The sequence below is a fragment of the Theobroma cacao genome, chromosome 8 (genome assembly GCF_053813885.1).
Source record: "Theobroma cacao isolate CCN51 chromosome 8, ASM5381388v1, whole genome shotgun sequence".
Classification (NCBI taxonomy): Eukaryota; Viridiplantae; Streptophyta; class Magnoliopsida; order Malvales; family Malvaceae; genus Theobroma; species Theobroma cacao.
In genome coordinates, this window is record NC_142646.1 from 5,605,673 (window position 1) to 5,623,567 (window position 17,895).

A 17,895-nucleotide genomic window follows, 5' to 3' on the forward strand; every position below is an offset into this window, starting at 1 on the left:
TTATAATTAAAAGAATGAGTCTGAGTTTGAATTTGATTTATTTTTTAATGAAAAAGCTTGATAGACTCGACCCTCTTTGGTCCATAAACACCTCTGAGCAAAGTGTTATTTTAAGATCGAAAATTAGATTAAGAAATAATTTAAAAATAGTTGGGTGCTAAAAAAAATTTAATAAAAACAACAAACATGATTCCACCCAAATAATAGTATAATAATAAACAAAAGCACAGCTAATCTAATGAAAATCTTAGAAGAGAAGGGTTGGTCGACTACACCACCAAATACCCAACGCACAGTCAAGGCACGCCACCTCCAATATGTGTATCCATGGAAAATGCGTTAACAGAGCCTTAAAACATATCTACAAATTTTTTGTCTTTTAGCCAAAGAAGACTCTTTGGTTAACCGGAAAGAAAAGATGGCGAATTATTCCAAAAGAATTGTAGCAATAGAAAGCAAGAAGGCAAGAGACTGGGGTAGCTGGGAACTACTACAACCTGTGTCACAGCAAACAAAAAAGAAGGAAAAACGAAGGGGTAAAGGGGTTTGAGGGGTGGTGTGGCAGGGGCAGCTACCACGTGCAGGTCGTCATTAAAAAGGCCGTTAAAACCTCATAAAAAAGACCCACCCTTCCGCTACCCCAAACCTAACTCTCTGCTAACACATAACTTCTACTATTAAGGATTTCTAACATTGCTTTGCATGTGCACTCGAAAACACACGTTCTGCACTTCCTGGCTGTGTCTTGTGATCCCTCTTCATCTCTCTTTCTCTCTGTTCTGTTTTCTTTTACCAAGAAATTAGAAAAGTATGCTTCATTCCCATATATCAAATTGAAGACTTTGTTTTGATCCCAACCGTCCTGGATTAAAAAGTTCTTCTTTTTGTGAGGTATGTCATATTTTTTTGTGGGTTCTTTACAGAATTGAGCATTGTTTTCTTTTGAAGCCAAGAAGTGATATTCTAGCTGGGAACTACGTTTTTCTTTTTGAAAAAGGTTTTGTTGTTTTATGAAGTTTGAAAAGTTATGGTTTTTGTTTTTGAGGGTGGGCTTGTAATTCTGTTGATTGAGGTTTCGGTTTGGTAAGGATTTCAAAACAATAATTTTGAACTTTTGGAGGGTTTTTAATGATTATTTTTTGCTTTCTAAAGTAGTGCTTTTGTTGAAATCAAATGTTTTTCTGATCTTGCATCTGGGGAATTTTACTCGTAGGCCATGTTTGGTTTTTTGGAACTGGAATTGGAATCACCAATGAATAAACTAATAAATTTTTGTTCTAAAGTCTGATTCTTTCGGTACCATGTCATCTAAACTAAGTTAAGAGTATCAGGAAAAATTTTAAAATAAGTCATATCATATTCAGTTATGTGCAACGAAACAGGGCTTTGGTACAGATACGGTGCGTTTGTGCAGCTAATCCTATTACTATTTCTTTTTGGCCGGGGTTCAACTTGAAGGAGTTGCTTGATTAAGCTATTGATTGATTTACAGGTTTAAGGAAATACGCCTATTTTTAAAGTCTCAGTTCAGAATTAGACTGCTACTATTCAAACGTTATCCACTTGAATTTGTTAAGAACACACTGAATGAGTACAACTTTATTTCATTATTGATTAATATTTGAATCCTCATCCTTGTTAATTATTTGATTTCTTGATATGCAGCATGTCAGAGGCCCAAAGAAAGTCAGCTATGGCTGGTGTAGGGCGTGCAAACAATGGGTACACGAATGGGGTATTGCTGATGAGGAGTCCTGCTACAATATCTCAAGTAGATGAATTCTGTTTTGCACTAGGAGGGAAGAAGCCGATCCATAGTATTTTAATTGCAAACAATGGAATGGCAGCTGTCAAATTTATACGTAGTATTAGGACATGGGCTTATGAGACATTTGGCACAGAAAAGGCAATCTTGTTGGTGGCCATGGCTACTCCTGAGGACATGAGAATCAATGCAGAGCATATTAGAATTGCTGATCAGTTTGTGGAAGTTCCTGGTGGGACAAATAATAATAACTATGCCAATGTGCAGCTTATTGTAGAGGTTTGTACAGTAAACTCCTGTAGCATTTACTTGCTTCCGAATTGTTCTTTTATTTACGAATTTCCCTTTCAAGAAGTTTTTTTTTTCTTTTCAGTTACAATGGAATTTGATTACTCTTACTATGTTCTTGCTGTACATAATTAATTTTAGTCCAGAAAGTTCTGAAACATTAGAGTTAACACAGGGTATTAGCTCAATAAAAGAAGTTTGCTTGTCAAGTGCTTTATAAGCTGCACATCACTGCATTAGTGTGGAGTCCTAGGACAATAAAAGAAAATTGATAAGTAGAGAGGGTCTGTTCTCGTTCTTTCTACTTATGGTTTATTGGAGCTAATCCCCAATGTAGTTATGATTAATTATATGAAACATTCTGCAAATTCTATATATTTTGACAAATTATATTATGTGGTTACCTCAGATGGCAGAGATAACACATGTTGACGCAGTTTGGCCTGGCTGGGGTCATGCATCAGAAAGCCCTGCGTTGCCAGATGCACTGAATGCAAAGGGAATCATTTTTCTTGGGCCACCAGCAGTATCTATGGCCGCATTGGGAGATAAGATTGGTTCATCATTGATTGCTCAAGCAGCAGAAGTGCCCACCCTTCCATGGAGTGGTTCTCATGTAATTATCTTTCTTTCGAATGTTAAAAATGATCCTTTTCCATGGCAGTTTCTCATGCACAATACTACCTTCCTGTTTTCCAGGTGAAAATTCCTGCAGAAAGTTGCCTAGTTGCTATTCCTGATGAAATATATAGTAAAGCATGTGTTTATACAACAGAGGAAGCAATTTTAAGTTGTCAAGTTGTTGGTTATCCTGCAATGATCAAGGCATCTTGGGGTGGTGGTGGTAAAGGCATAAGAAAGGTTTGCTTCATTCCTGAAAAGTGATTTCTGACCATAGCAATATTTACTTATCCAATGCTTTAAGCTAATCCCCCTTTAAAGTTACTTTGCATATTTTGGTAAAAGTAAGATTGATTTAAATACTTTTCATATCATCTGAATTGGTTGGAAACTTTTTCACGCCTAGTGCTGTTTGATTTTCTAGGTTCACAATGATGATGAAGTTAGGGCACTGTTCAAGCAAGTGCAGGGTGAAGTTCCAGGTTCACCTATATTTATAATGAAAGTTGCTTCACAGGTGAGATTATTTGCTACAATTGATTTCAATGAAGTGGGTGGAGTATAGCTCTTAGTCTGACAAACCGTTTGGTATATTTTTTACCCTCACTAGAGTCGGCATTTAGAGGTCCAGTTACTCTGTGATCAGTATGGAAATGTTGCAGCTTTGCATAGCCGTGACTGTAGTGTTCAGAGGCGGCACCAGAAAGTAAGTTTGTTACTCAGAGGCTCTATTTAAATGTTAGTTTTCTGGAACAAATAGGAACCCCCAGCCAAAATGAGTTTTATCCTTCAGTTGCATCATATTTGACGAAAGTTTCCCTACAAGATCTAACATCATGGTCCTGGTGAAATAGATTATTGAGGAGGGTCCAATCACCGTAGCTCCATTGGAGACGGTCAAAAAACTAGAGCAGGCAGCTAGAAGGTTAGCTAAATGTGTCAATTATGTTGGAGCAGCTACTGTTGAATATCTGTACGGTATGGACACTGGCGAGTACTACTTTCTAGAGCTCAACCCTCGGTTACAGGTATGTCATGATGATTCTATCCTCAGTTCTGGAACATGTCATATGGATTAAGCTGTCACATTCATGCAATCATATTTATGCTCTCTTTTTCTTTTTAAATTTACTGTGGTTGTGTAATATATTAATCATATCTGCATTTGAAGTGGATGTAAAGTAGAAATGCTAGCTCATTTAAGAAACAGTATTTGGCTGATTGGTCCGTTTATAAAAACATTTAGCTTCATGACCACGAAATGCTGGATAATTTAGCATTTCTAAGACATGGTTGGTTGTTTCTCACCTTCTTTCGGTGTGAACCTGTTAGAAGGAATCTTGTGATTTGCATGGCAGAGTCATTCCCATTTAAGATTTTTTCCCCATCATACTCTGTACATCGTCAACATCTAAAAAATCAATTCCAACAGGTGGAGCACCCTGTCACTGAGTGGATTGCTGAAGTAAATCTGCCAGCTGCCCAAGTTGCAGTTGGGATGGGTATTCCTCTCTGGCAAATTCCTGGTATGATGTCAACATCCAGTATCTCTCCAAAACTTTTTTTATTGTCATCTAATTCATGCAATGGTATTTATGTGTTTGTGTGCTTCATTTGAGTAGAAATACGGCGATTCTATGGAATGGAACATGGTGGAGGGTATGATTCTTGGAGAAAAACGTCAGTAGTTACCACTTCTTTTGATTTTGACAAGGCAGAGTCAACAAGACCAAAAGGTCACTGTGTAGCTGTGCGCGTGACAAGTGAGGATCCAGATGATGGTTTTAAGCCTACAAGTGGAAAAGTTCAGGTTAGACTAACTAGGTTCACGAACATTGTACTTGAAGTATCATTTCTTTTTTCACTTCCTTTTTTCTGTTCTTCTCTTAAGTTTGTATTGAGTTACATGATTTTGTACAGGAGTTGAGTTTTAAAAGCAAGCCAAATGTCTGGGCTTACTTCTCTGTTAAGGTAAACTTTTATTTTTGGGAAAAACTATTGGTTGACAGAATCTTAAAGTCAAAATTTATAATATAATGATTGCAATAATTCTTGGCAGTCAGGAGGAGGCATTCATGAATTTTCAGATTCTCAATTTGGTAAGTATTATACTAATCTGTGAATATTTTTGGACATACAGCCTCTATGCACACAAGTTATTTCTTACAAGAATCATTACAATTTCTGATAAGAGCAAAATCTTACCTCAGGACATGTCTTTGCCTTTGGGGAATCCAGAGCTCTAGCTATCGCAAATATGGTTCTTGGGTTGAAAGAAATTCAAATCCGGGGAGAAATTCGTACAAATGTTGATTACACTATTGACCTTTTACATGTAGGTTTTCCACATGGACCGTCTTTGTTTATCTTTATAGAAATTAATGACTTAAGAATACTGCCTACTAACAGCTAAAATGTTCTACAGGCTTCAGATTACAGGGAAAATAAAATCCACACAGGTTGGTTGGATAGTAGAATTGCTATGCGAGTTAGAGCAGAAAGGCCTCCTTGGTATCTCTCAGTTGTTGGAGGAGCTCTCTATGTAAGTTCTCATGCATCAAAATTTATTTTACTGGTAAGAGAATATGTGTTTTACGCTCTGTTTATCTCAGAAAGCAGCAGCCAGCAGTGCAGCTATGGTTTCAGATTATGTTGGTTATCTTGAAAAGGGTCAAATCCCTCCCAAGGTATAGCGCTAAGCCTGAGCTGCTTCTGTTATGTGGGTCATTGTGAAGATACTGATGTCTGTTGATCTTGATTGCAGCACATATCACTTGTACATTCTCAAGTGTCTTTGAACATTGAAGGAAGCAAATATACGGTATGGGCTTTTGATAATGTCACTTTACCATTATTGTAATGGCTTCTTTTCTAATTCTCAAGAACTTTTGGAGATTTGGGCTATCATGTTGATTGATTCTGCATCAAACAATTTTAAAAATATGTTCTCAGATCGACATGGTTAGGGGTGGACCAGGAAGTTATAGGTTGAAAATGAATGAGTCAGAGATTGAGGCAGAGATACACACACTACGAGATGGTGGTTTATTGATGCAGGCAAGAAATTTTAGCCTAACATATTCAGAAATATTGTTCGACATGTTTGACTTTTGCTTTTTTTTTTTTATTTCTTTGTTCCCTGTTCTTTGAACCTCTCTATTGCTAGCCTTGTAAATCACAACTGTTTTTTTCCTCTTCTTTTTTTGACTCTTCATAATGGTTAGTTTGAATTTGTTGCAGTTGGATGGAAACAGTCATGTCATTTATGCAGAGGAAGAAGCTGCTGGTACACGCCTTCTAATTGATGGAAGGACTTGCCTGCTACAGGTGCCAGTTATTCCTTTCTTTCCTAGGCTCTGACTCCCCTTCTCAAACCCAAAGAAAAAAAAAAAACTCATCCATTTCTTTCTATCCACTAAATTAAGGTATAAGGTTATTTATGTTTTTTTTTTTCTTTATCCAGAATGATCATGACCCATCAAAATTAGTGGCAGAAACACCATGCAAACTGCTGAGGTTTTTGGTTTCTGATGGTAGTCATGTAGATGCTGACACACCATATGCAGAGGTTGAGGTTATGAAAATGTGCATGCCTCTTCTTTCACCTGCTTCGGGAGTTATTCAATTCAAAATGTCTGAAGGTCAAGCAATGCAGGTAAATATGGTCTATATGAGAAATACAAGTGCTATATTTCTGCGAAAACTTAGGAAGTCGTTTTTCTGGCAGGCTGGTGAGCTTATCGCTAGGCTTGATCTGGATGATCCTTCGGCTGTTAGGAAAGCTGAACCATTCCATGGGAGCTTCCCTGTACTGGGGCCTCCAACTGCAATTTCTGGTAAAGTTCACCAGAAATGTGCTGCAAGTTTAAATACAGCCTGCATGATTCTTGCTGGTTATGAGCATAATATTGATGAAGTAAGTATTTCTCTATACCATAGTAATCTCATCATGGGGATTAAACTACACTGCAAATCAGCAAATCTCTTCTTCAGTAGTTTCTGTTGTAAACAATTAAGAAGTGCCCTTAATTTCGTAGCTCTGAAACCATGAGATCTACGTTTTCAACTCTTAAGTTTTTGCAAGTGTCATATATTATATGGAAAATAAAATGAAACTATAGAATTCAAAATGAAAATTTATACATCAATAATTGATATGCTATAATATCTATCAATACATTTGACGCTTGTGGAGAGATAATCTTTATACTTTATACATCAATAAATTTTAATTTGGAATTTTATTATATGCTTCCAACAATTTTTAGTAAGCATAATGAAAATTAAATTAAAGAAATTAGAAAAGATAAGAAACAGTTGAAAGGTCTTAATGATGTCTTTAAAAATACAAAGAAAGACTTAAAAAGTTCAAGGAAAGATAAATGGTGTCTCAGCGCATTTTTCTTCTCACACAAAACACATTGCAAAGGCTCAGCTTTTCTGTGTCCGAGCCTTTTGTTAGATATTCTTGAAATTTGAATCCTGATATCAATTGGTTTCACATGTGTTACAGGTAGTGCAAAGCCTGCTAACTTGTCTTGACAGTCCTGAGCTGCCTTTCCTTCAATGGCAAGAATGCTTATCTGTTTTGGCAACTAGGCTTCCCAAAAATCTTAAAAATGAGGTAAATGTTCATAATCCGGATTTTATCTCTTCTTTCTGTTCTGATAGTGACTTTAGACTTGAATCTTTTGATCTCCTTTTACTTATATTATTGCCATTGTATCAGTTGGAATCAAATCACAAGGGGTTTGAAGCGATTTCAAGCTCCCAGAATGTTGACTTTCCTGCCAAGTTATTGAAGGGAGTCCTAGAAGTGAGTTTCCTCATCCCATAATCCTCATTTTGAAGTTCATTTTTTGTGTCTATTTTTGTTCCTCTGGAAAGTTAAATACTTGGGGAACCTACTTTGTTTACAGTCCCATCTATCCTCCTGTCCTGAGAAAGAAAGAGGATCCCTAGAAAGGCTTATTGAACCTTTGATGAGTCTTGTTAAGTCTTATGAGGGTGGAAGAGAAAGTCATGCCCGTGTTATTGTGCGGTCCCTTTTTGAAGAGTATCTATCCGTTGAAGAGTTATTTAGTGACAACATCCAGGTATTTATGTCATGATTATTTGTATTGGTAAGATCAATCTGATTTTCCCTTTTCGAAAGTGTTAAGACATCAATTGAGATGCAAATCTTGAACATTATACTTACAACTCTAAGTCCAGTTGCAGTCTTCAAATTTTCGAATGATTGTTATTTTGTTTGCTTGAACGAGTCTTTTGTTTCAATGCTATCAGGCTGATGTGATTGAACGTCTTCGACTTCAGTATAAGAAAGATCTATTGAAGGTTGTGGACATTGTGCTATCTCATCAGGTATCAAACTTGTAACACTGGCTTGTTTTTTGTTCTTTGTTCTTTTCAGTTTTTCCTATTGTAATTATTCTATGTTCATATAACATGACTTTTTTGGCTTGCAGGGTGTCAAAAGTAAAAATAAATTGATACTCAGACTCTTGGAACAATTGGTTTATCCTAACCCTGCTGCATATAGAGATCAACTAATCCGATTCTCTGCACTGAACCATACAAGTTATTCCGAGGTTTGCTACTGCATTATGTTACTCATTTCTGCATCTATAATTAATAACAAGTTTTTAGTATTCTGTTGTTCATATACCTCTTTTTGGCTTTCCAAAATTCATTCTCTCTGCCTTGGAAGGAGGATATTTGCTCTTTTGTCTTTAAGGCTTATTTTTGAATGTGTGTCTGTAGTTGGCACTGAAGGCAAGTCAATTACTGGAACAAACCAAATTGAGCGAACTTCGCTCTACCATTGCTAGAAGCCTTTCTGAATTAGAAATGTTTACTGAGGATGGTGAAAGTATGGATACTCCGAAGAGGAAAAGTGCCATTAATGAAAGAATGGAGGATCTTGTTAGTGCTCCTTTAGCTGTTGAAGATGCTCTTGTAGGTCTGTTTGATCATAGTGATCACACCCTTCAGAGGCGGGTTGTGGAGACTTATGTTCGTAGGCTATACCAGGTATTAGTGCTTAACTCTCATAACCTTCAGCTTATTTTATTTTGGGACTGTCATTTCCTCATTTAACTGTTTGTATTTGTCATCAGCCCTATCTTGTAAAGGGGAGTGTCCGGATGCAGTGGCACAGATCTGGTCTTATTGCTTCATGGGAGTTCTTGGAAGAGCATATTGAGAGAAAGAATGGGTCTGAAGAAAAAATGTCTGATAAACCATTAGTTGAGAAACACGGTGAGAAGAAATGGGGAGCCATGGTTATAATAAAATCTCTCCAATTTTTGCCTGCAATTATAAATGCAGCATTAAGGGAAACAACTCATAACCTTCATGAAGCAACTCCAAATGGATGTGCAGAACCAAGTAGCTTTGGTAATATGATGCATATTGCACTGGTGGGCATCAACAATCAGATGAGTTTACTTCAGGATAGGTATATGCTTCTGAACTTTTGCTTATGTTGAAATCTGTAGCTGAAGACAATCCTTCCTGTGAAAGTTTGAACTTTCAATGTCATATATAGTGCATAAAATTATACAACTTATTTAAACTTCAGAGGCAATTATAAATCTATTTAAACTCAAATCTCATTATACTTGGATGGGTTGAATTTTGGTTTTATATAAATTCAAACTACTGATAATCCAAAGGCAATTACTCTTTGCAGTGGAGATGAGGATCAAGCTCAAGAGAGAATTAATAAGTTAGCAAAAATACTAAAAGATAAAGAGGTAGGGTCAAGTCTACGCTCTGCAGGTGTTGGGGTCATTAGTTGTATCATACAGAGAGATGAAGGACGAACTCCTATGAGGCACTCGTTTCATTGGTCAGCTGAAAAGCTCTATTATGAGGAAGAACCTTTTTTGCGTCATCTGGAACCTCCTCTGTCCATATACCTTGAATTGGTCTGTTGTTTTAACTGCTGCTCCATTGATTTCCTTCTAAAAAAAAAATTACTATGCACCTTTGACCTGATATTTATTATTTCTTAATCCAGGATAAGCTTAAAGGATATGAGAATATACAGTATACCCCTTCACGTGACCGTCAATGGCACTTATACACTGTTGTGGACAAGCCACTGCCAATCCAGAGGATGTTCCTCAGAACGCTTGTCAGGCAGCCAACAACAGATGATGGGCTTACAGCATATCGGGGACTTGACGTTGACATGATTCGTAGTCAATGGGCTATATCTTTTACTTCAAGGAGCATTTTGAGGTCCTTAATGGCTGCAATGGAGGAGTTGGAACTAAACGTGCACAATGCTACTCTAAAATCTGACCATGCTCAGATGTATCTTTGTATCTTACGAGAGCAACAGATAAATGATCTTGTGCCTTATCCCAAGTAATTAAGTCTATATTCTTGTTTTTGTTTTCATCTTTTTTTCCTCCTCTCCTTTCTGCATAGTCAGTGGACTTTGTATATATCTTCATGCATTTGATATATTTCACCAGGAGAGTTGACCTAGATGCCAGACAAGAAGAAGCGGCAGCAGAGTCAATCTTAGAAGAATTGGCTCAGGAAATTCATGCATTTGTTGGTGTAAGAATGCATAAGTTAGGTGTTTGTGAGTGGGAAGTGAAGCTCTGGATGGCATCTTCTGGACAAGCAAATGGTGCTTGGAGAGTTGTGGTGACAAATGTGACTGGTCAGACCTGCACTGTACATGTAAGTTTCTATTTGATACATAGTAGTGCTATAAAAATTCTCCCACCAGGATCTAGCTGTAGTGCTTTCCTCTGGAACTGAGGAAAAAGGGAAAAACTTTCTCCAACCAGCGACATTTTTGGTTTGTAGAGAGATCATATATCATACAAATCTTTATAACTACCAAAAATGGTTCCATTGAGAGGAACCATAGACCCAAAAGTGTTATTTGTCTTTTGATTTTTTTTTTAATGTAGAGCTCTTGTCGACTTAGTTACATTTTGAGATATGTAGTTTTTAGAAAAAAATTGAATGCATCAGTCTTTTTTCCCTAATATGATTAGCAGAATGCCACTGCATTTTGCCAAAAGATATCCTGCTGTACGGTGTCAGAACTTAGAACTATATATAACTATCCAAATAGAACCAGTTTACCCCTTAAGCTCAATGAAAATGTAATCTTGATGAATATAGGTCAAATAAATATGGCTTTGTTGTACTTTCAGATATACCGAGAACTAGAGGATACAAGCAAACACAGAGTTGTATACCATTCGCTTTCTGTAAGGGGTCCTCTGCATGGTGTACCAGTTAATGCTCACTATCAGACTTTGGGTGTTCTTGACCGGAAACGTCTACTGGCGAGGAAAAACAATACAACTTACTGCTATGACTTTCCATTGGTAAGTACAGTGCTAGGGGCATACAACCATGTTGCTATTTGCTTGTTCTTTTGCTTTTCTGTGCTCAACAATATATTGCAGATAAAGCTATATTACTCAGAATGACACTACTTGCAGGCATTTGAGACAGCCTTGCAACAATCATGGGCATCCCAGTTCCCAGGAATTAAAAAACCCAAAGATAAACTTCTTCCTAAGGTCACGGAGCTCATATTTGCTGACCAAAAAGGTAACTGGGGAACTCCTCTTGTTCCTGTTGAGCGCCAGCCTGGACTCAATGATGTTGGTATGGTAGCCTGGTGCATGGAAATGTCTACACCCGAGTTCCCTTCTGGAAGAACAATTTTGATAGTTGCAAATGATGTGACCTTCAAAGCTGGTTCTTTTGGCCCAAGAGAGGATGCATTCTTTCTTGGTGTAACTGATCTTGCTTGCACTAAGAAACTACCTTTAATTTATTTGGCTGCTAATTCTGGTGCCCGTATTGGGGTAGCTGAGGAAGTGAAAGCCTGCTTTAAAGTTGGTTGGTCTGATGAATCCAGCCCTGAGCGTGGTTTTCAATATGTTTACTTGACTCCTGAGGATTATGCTAGGATTGGATCATCTGTGATTGCACATGAGATTAAGCTGGCAAGTGGAGAGTGCAGATGGGTGATAGATACTATTGTTGGGAAGGAGGATGGTTTGGGGGTTGAAAACTTAACAGGTAGTGGGGCCATTGCTGGTGCATATTCTAGGGCATACAAGGAAACCTTTACCTTAACATATGTGACTGGTAGAACTGTGGGAATTGGTGCTTATCTTGCTCGTCTTGGCATGCGGTGCATACAGAGACTTGATCAACCAATTATTTTGACTGGTTTCTCTGCATTGAACAAACTTCTTGGTCGTGAGGTTTACAGCTCCCACATGCAACTTGGTGGACCAAAAATCATGGCAACGAATGGGGTTGTCCATCTTACAGTCTCAGATGATCTCGAAGGGGTGTCAGCTATTTTGAACTGGCTAAGTTGCATTCCTACTCATATAGGTGGCCCACTTCCCATTTTAAATCCGTCAGATCCTCCAGAAAGACCTGTGGAGTACTTCCCAGAAAATTCATGTGATCCTCGTGCTGCTATTTGTGGCGCTTTAGAAAGTAGTGGGAACTGGAAGGGGGGTATCTTTGACAGGGATAGCTTTGTGGAAACACTGGAAGGTTGGGCAAGAACAGTTGTGACAGGAAGGGCAAAGCTTGGAGGAATCCCTGTAGGAGTAGTTGCTGTTGAGACACAGACGGTGATGCAGGTTATCCCAGCTGATCCAGGACAACTTGATTCCCATGAGAGGGTTGTCCCTCAAGCTGGACAGGTATGGTTTCCAGATTCTGCTACAAAGACGGCTCAAGCAATAATGGATTTCAATAGGGAAGAGCTTCCACTTTTCATTCTTGCCAACTGGAGAGGCTTTTCAGGTGGACAAAGGGACCTTTTTGAGGGTATCCTTCAGGCAGGGTCAACCATTGTTGAGAATCTTAGAACGTACAAACAACCTGTTTTTGTGTACATTCCTATGATGGGTGAGCTTCGTGGTGGGGCATGGGTTGTTGTGGACAGCCGGATCAATGCTGACCATATTGAAATGTATGCTGAGCGCACTGCTAAGGGTAATGTACTTGAGCCAGAAGGAATGATTGAAATCAAGTTTAGGACCAAGGAGCTACTGGAATGCATGGGAAGGCTTGATCAACAGCTTATAAGTTTGAAGGCAAACCTTCAGGAAGCCAAGATCAGTGGAGCCTATGCAAAGATGGAATCTCTGCAGCAGCAAATAAGAACACGTGAGAAACAGCTTTTGCCAGTATACACCCAAATAGCCACTAAATTTGCAGAACTTCATGATACTTCTTTAAGGATGGCTGCAAAAGGGGTAATAAAAGAAGTTGTGGACTGGGATCGTTCACGCTCTTTCTTCTATAGAAGGCTCTGCCGGAGAATTGCAGAGAGTTCTCTGGTCAAAATTGTAAAAGATGCTGCTGGTGACCAACTGTCACATAAATCTGCAATGGACTTGATCAAGAAATGGTTTTTGGATTCAAATATTGCAAAGGGAAGCGAGGATGCTTGGGTGAACGATGAAGCTTTCTTTTCATGGAAGGATGATCAGAGAAATTACAGTGAGAAGCTACAAGAGCTGCGGGTCCAAAAGGTATTGCTTCAGCTTACAAATATTGGCAATTCAGCTTCAGATATGCAAGCTCTACCTCAAGGTCTTGCTGCCCTTCTAAGCAAGGTAAACCATCCAACTATCCTTTCTTGCTTTTACAGCATTCTTGTCTATATCTCAAGGAACCTGTAGATGATTATTTTAATCCAATGCAGATGGAGCCATCAAGCAGGACACAAATAGTTAACGAACTTCGTAAGGTGCTTGGATGATTGAGAGGTTGGTATTCCATGAGAATAAGGTCCTACATTTCTCACTCTTGTGCTGCTTACATTAAAATTTTGGTAACGTGAAGCGTGTTGATCATGGAACCATACCTGGCACGGAAATTCTGCAAGAATTCACCTACTATTTGCAGTGATTCTGTCAGCTACCTGAAGCTGCATGAGAAGTGTGGCTGGAGGCAGACTCCCGGCCTAATCTGTAGCTTTCTTGAACGTGTAAATTAGAGCTGGTCCAGGTTGGTAAGAGTATTAGATTTTTAGTGCTACTAGGTAGTCAATAGGCATTGGCAGAGCCCAATTTGATGGGTTTGGTGCAAATCTCATGAAACTTTGCTTCTATTACTAATTTTTGTAATAATGTCTAGGGAAGGATAAATCATTCTACTTGTGAATGCAAATTCATTAGTCTTTTGAGGGAATAGTGTGCTAATGGGTTGTTCCCTATCCTTGCTGATTTGGCTGTGACATGTTGTATCATAGACAATAAGTTTGGCAAGTAAATGTTCCTATTCTTGCCCATTTCACATTCATCCTTCACCAGTTGAAATGTAATATTGAAATATTATTTTTTAAAGTGGAAGGTGGTTTATTAACAATCTATTTCAATTTGTTGTTCTTAGAGATAAAATGAAAAAAAAAATTGTTAAGTGAAAGAGTAGAATACTCTCTCTCTTAACTTTTAATTATAATTTCGCATAGATTTATTACTTTTTGAAATGGACAGTTTTTTTGATGATCTAACAATATTAAAAATATAATTTTATATTTCATTAATTTTAAAAATTATTTCTATATAAATTGTAAATTTTTATGTTTTAAAATTTTTTTTTCTCTTAAAAAAAATTTCTCTCCCCAAGATAGAAGAGCACCGAGTTGGTGCTCCTTTTTGGGTGCTTGGGGAGTAGTTGGTTGGCGAATAGGAAAGCAGCTGGCTAGTCATATTGTTTATAGAAAAAAGAAAGAAAAAATATTTTAATTTTTTCATATTTTTTATTAACTGTGTTTATATTTTTAAATTTTATTATTTATTTCGAAAACTAATGAACTTACGAAGAATTAAGATTAAAAGTTAGAGAATGAAAGTATTTTACCTTAATAAGAAAGAAAAAAGGAGAGAAAGAGAAATTACAAATCCATGGAAAGTTCCAAAGAGATTTGAAATAATTTCATAACACTCATAAATTTCTTCCATAAACTGCCTTTCTTTCTCTCTTCTTTTCTTTTCCTTTCCGTAGGGGCTTGCTTCTTACCTCTTACTTCTCTCCCCCACTTCCTGACCTCTTTCTTCTTGGGTTCTCCTCTTTCCTTTCTACCCTTTTCTTTGGCCTTCCTCTCCCTTTCTTTTAACTTGGCTCTACTTCTTCCTTCTTTCTCTTTCATGCTTCCTTCATTAATCCTCTTTTCACGTTGAAAAACATTTTGGTAGCAAAGTACTGACAGTTTCATACTTCGATTACTGAAAGGTATAGCAATATATATAGAGTACATATTGGCACAGCTTTGTGCTTTATTTTGTTGTAAAGGATGAAGCCATTTTGTCTAAGTCAAAGATAAGAAGAATATCCTTCTAAGAGTTGAAAGGCTACTTTTATAAATGAAGAAATTCAGCCTAGGAGGTTTGGATTGGAGGAGGCTTTGCATCCAAAGTAAGATACCAAGAAATATTCGGCTCATTTCCCCCCTGTTTCTCCAAATATTTTTCTAGGACGGGTTTGTTTTATTTCAAGTGCTTCAGCAAATAGAACATTTTGGTACCACAATTCTGTTTTCTGTTAGACTTTTTACTTATAATAAATTTATACTAATTCAAGATTTAATATAAAAGAAATTTAGAACATACATGATTTATGAACGAAAATAATACTGATTAGATTCAGTGCACTAGATTTTTTCTTTTATCTTCTTTACATACTTTTCAATGACTGTGATTTTAATGTTGTTGTAAATAATAGAGGTACTTTTATATAGTGAGTTCTTACTATCGCTTATTATATGATTTAGGGTTTACAATAAAAATTTACACTTTTAAATTCACAATGTTAAGTTTAATTCATTTTATTATATTATATTATGCATTACAATATTGTCTTAATCAAAATCAAATTATTTTATCCTGATTTTCATAAAATACAAAAAATAAATAACATAAGTTCACACTTTAATTTTGCAAAATAAAAATTTAACATTTTCAACTCTTGAGATTGATTATTCTTGTTTAAGGTTTATAAAATATATATATATATATATATATATATATATATATATATAATTGAAAGTTAGAATATGAAACATAAAATAATGAAACTGAAAATAAAAATGTTCAAACTATATACGTAGAGAAATATGGGCAGAAGGGACATGCAAATCCTAAATATTACAATTGACAAGAGTGAGAAGAACATCTCATTTTGTTTTGTTCTTCATTCAACCCGCTGTTTCTTCGTCATTTCTTCTTTCTTCCTTGTTTCTTCTTCTGCTCTGCCATTGCTTGTTTTTTCTTCGTCTCTTCCCTTTTCCTTCTCTCAGCGTCTTCTTTCTTCTTCATCATCTGTTCTTGGGCTCGTTTCTTCTCAACCTCTTCTTGTCTCTTCTTCTTCTCCTTCTCTTTCCTCCTCTCTTCCATTTTTCTTGTCTTCGTCTCTTCTTGTGCTCGTTTCCTCTCAACCTCCTCTTGTCTCTTCTTCTTCTTCTCCTTCTCCTTTTCTTCTCTTTTTCTTCTTTTCTCTTCCATTTTCCTTCTCTCCCCTTCTTCTTTCTTCCTCCTCTCTAACTCTTTGGCTTTCATCTTTTTCTCCTTTTCCTCCACTTTCTGCTCTCGTTTCTGAATATATATTCCGAAATTGATAGACAGTGTGGGTTGGAGACACAGCAACATCTTATCTTACTATTTCAAAGATGAATCAAATTTTGGTATGTGTTTCTTTTCACTAATCATCTGAATATATAAGGTTTCACTTCATTAATTTGTTTCCAAAACTTGAACAAATAAAAGTCTAAGTCCACGGTATGTCAACGTCGATGCTTCAGTCCTTGTCCCTCCGCGTTAAGATTCCTACACTTCTACCATCTATATTATTGCCATTACCATAAAATTTAAGAAGAAAAAAAAGGTCTAGACAGCAAAATATCCAATAAAAACTATCGATCAGTCAACAACTAGCATGGGTTTGGTTTTGACAGAGAAATGGTCTTGCTCTTCCGAATTCAACTTGTCAACTGGTGTGCCAATTGTTCATGAAAATAGTTATATATAGTTCTCTTTCGAAGTAATTGTAATTTTAGGTCTTTTAGTTATATTGTTGCACCACTTGTCTAATACATACGTTTTTGTCCCCCTTCTAAATTGGCCGTTGCTTAAGTCTCCTTTGTAGTTGTTGGGGACGTAGATGGCCTAGACTTTTTCCCTCTCATGTAAAAGATAATTCACAATGCATGTTTTCTTCTCTTCCTTGTAATCTATTCTTACGTTGTAACTTGTATGTACTCCAGGTTCGAATGTTCTATTGGCCCAACAGCAATCCCATCTACTCAAAGTAAACATCACAGTCAAGACTCATTTCAGGACTAACATTAAAGTAAATATATATGTATGTGAGAAATAACAGCATTTAATTTAAATTAACTCTCACAAATCCTAAATTGTTTGTTATTGACATGACAAATTGAGAAAGACCTTCACAAAAGAAAATACAAATATATAAACTTCAGTTTCTTCGACCAATATCTGCACTTTGTTTGTTCTTGATCATTTCTTAGTCTCCATTCTTGTAAGCTTATCTCATGTTTCTTCCTTGTTTCTTCTTCTGTTCTTCCATTGCTTGTTTCTTCTTCATTTCCTTCTCTTTCTCTTCTCTCCTTCTCCTCTCTTCCGTTTTCTTTCTCTTCTTTTCCTTTTCTTCTCTTCTCTTCCTCTCTTCCACTTTCCTCCTCTCACATTCTTCTTCTTTCTTCTTCTTCTTCTCTTCTTTGGCTTTCTCCTTCTCTTTCTGCTCTTGTTTCTTCACTTCTATTCTGACCCTGATACTTAGCTTGGGTTGGAAAATTACCAACATCTTTTCACAGATATGAAATCAATATGACGCGGCTGCTGCGTACATTCCTGTACTTGGTGGGTGATGAGAATTTGAATGAAAATCAGACCATTAATTCGCTTCTAAAAGGAAAGAAACCAAAAGAAAAAAACACACGGCATGTCAACATCCAATGTCTACATTCCGTGTAGTTCCTCCTTGACAATTTCTACATTTTTTGGTACGGACAGTAGCTTAACTTTCTGGATTCTTAAACTTACTTAAAAGAAGAAAACAGAATTACAATGTATAATATAAGAAATTTTTTTTTTTTATCTGGCAACCTGTCATGGCGGGGGCAACAAGAAGAGAGGCAACTCTTGTTCTGATATCATGTTGAAATTTTTAGCATGAGCATC

General features: G+C 36.8%; 1 protein-coding gene across 2 annotated transcripts; it reads left to right on the forward strand.

The window, feature by feature from the left end:
* The first annotated feature begins 222 nt into the window (after positions 1-222).
* On the forward strand, positions 223-14,066 carry LOC18592201 (acetyl-CoA carboxylase 1-like). Of its 2 annotated transcripts, XM_018125818.2 has the most exons (33): positions 223-891; positions 1,383-1,492; positions 1,666-2,044; positions 2,463-2,669; positions 2,753-2,914; positions 3,099-3,191; positions 3,285-3,380; positions 3,529-3,702; positions 4,107-4,200; positions 4,297-4,484; positions 4,595-4,645; positions 4,734-4,773; positions 4,885-5,009; positions 5,100-5,216; positions 5,287-5,361; positions 5,439-5,495; positions 5,627-5,731; positions 5,915-6,001; positions 6,138-6,329; positions 6,402-6,590; positions 7,188-7,298; positions 7,404-7,490; positions 7,594-7,770; positions 7,961-8,038; positions 8,143-8,265; positions 8,438-8,707; positions 8,794-9,134; positions 9,369-9,606; positions 9,699-10,051; positions 10,162-10,375; positions 10,861-11,037; positions 11,155-13,308; positions 13,398-14,066. In XM_018125818.2, the coding sequence occupies exons 3-33, from the start codon at positions 1,667-1,669 to the stop codon at positions 13,452-13,454; spliced, it is 6,810 nt and encodes a 2,269-aa protein (XP_017981307.1). In that variant the 5' UTR covers positions 223-891; positions 1,383-1,492; position 1,666; the 3' UTR covers positions 13,455-14,066. The 2 variants fall into 2 exon arrangements, with proteins under 2 accessions (XP_017981307.1, XP_017981308.1); XM_018125819.2 differs by lacking the exon at positions 1,383-1,492.
* The last annotated feature ends 3,829 nt before the right edge of the window (positions 14,067-17,895 follow it).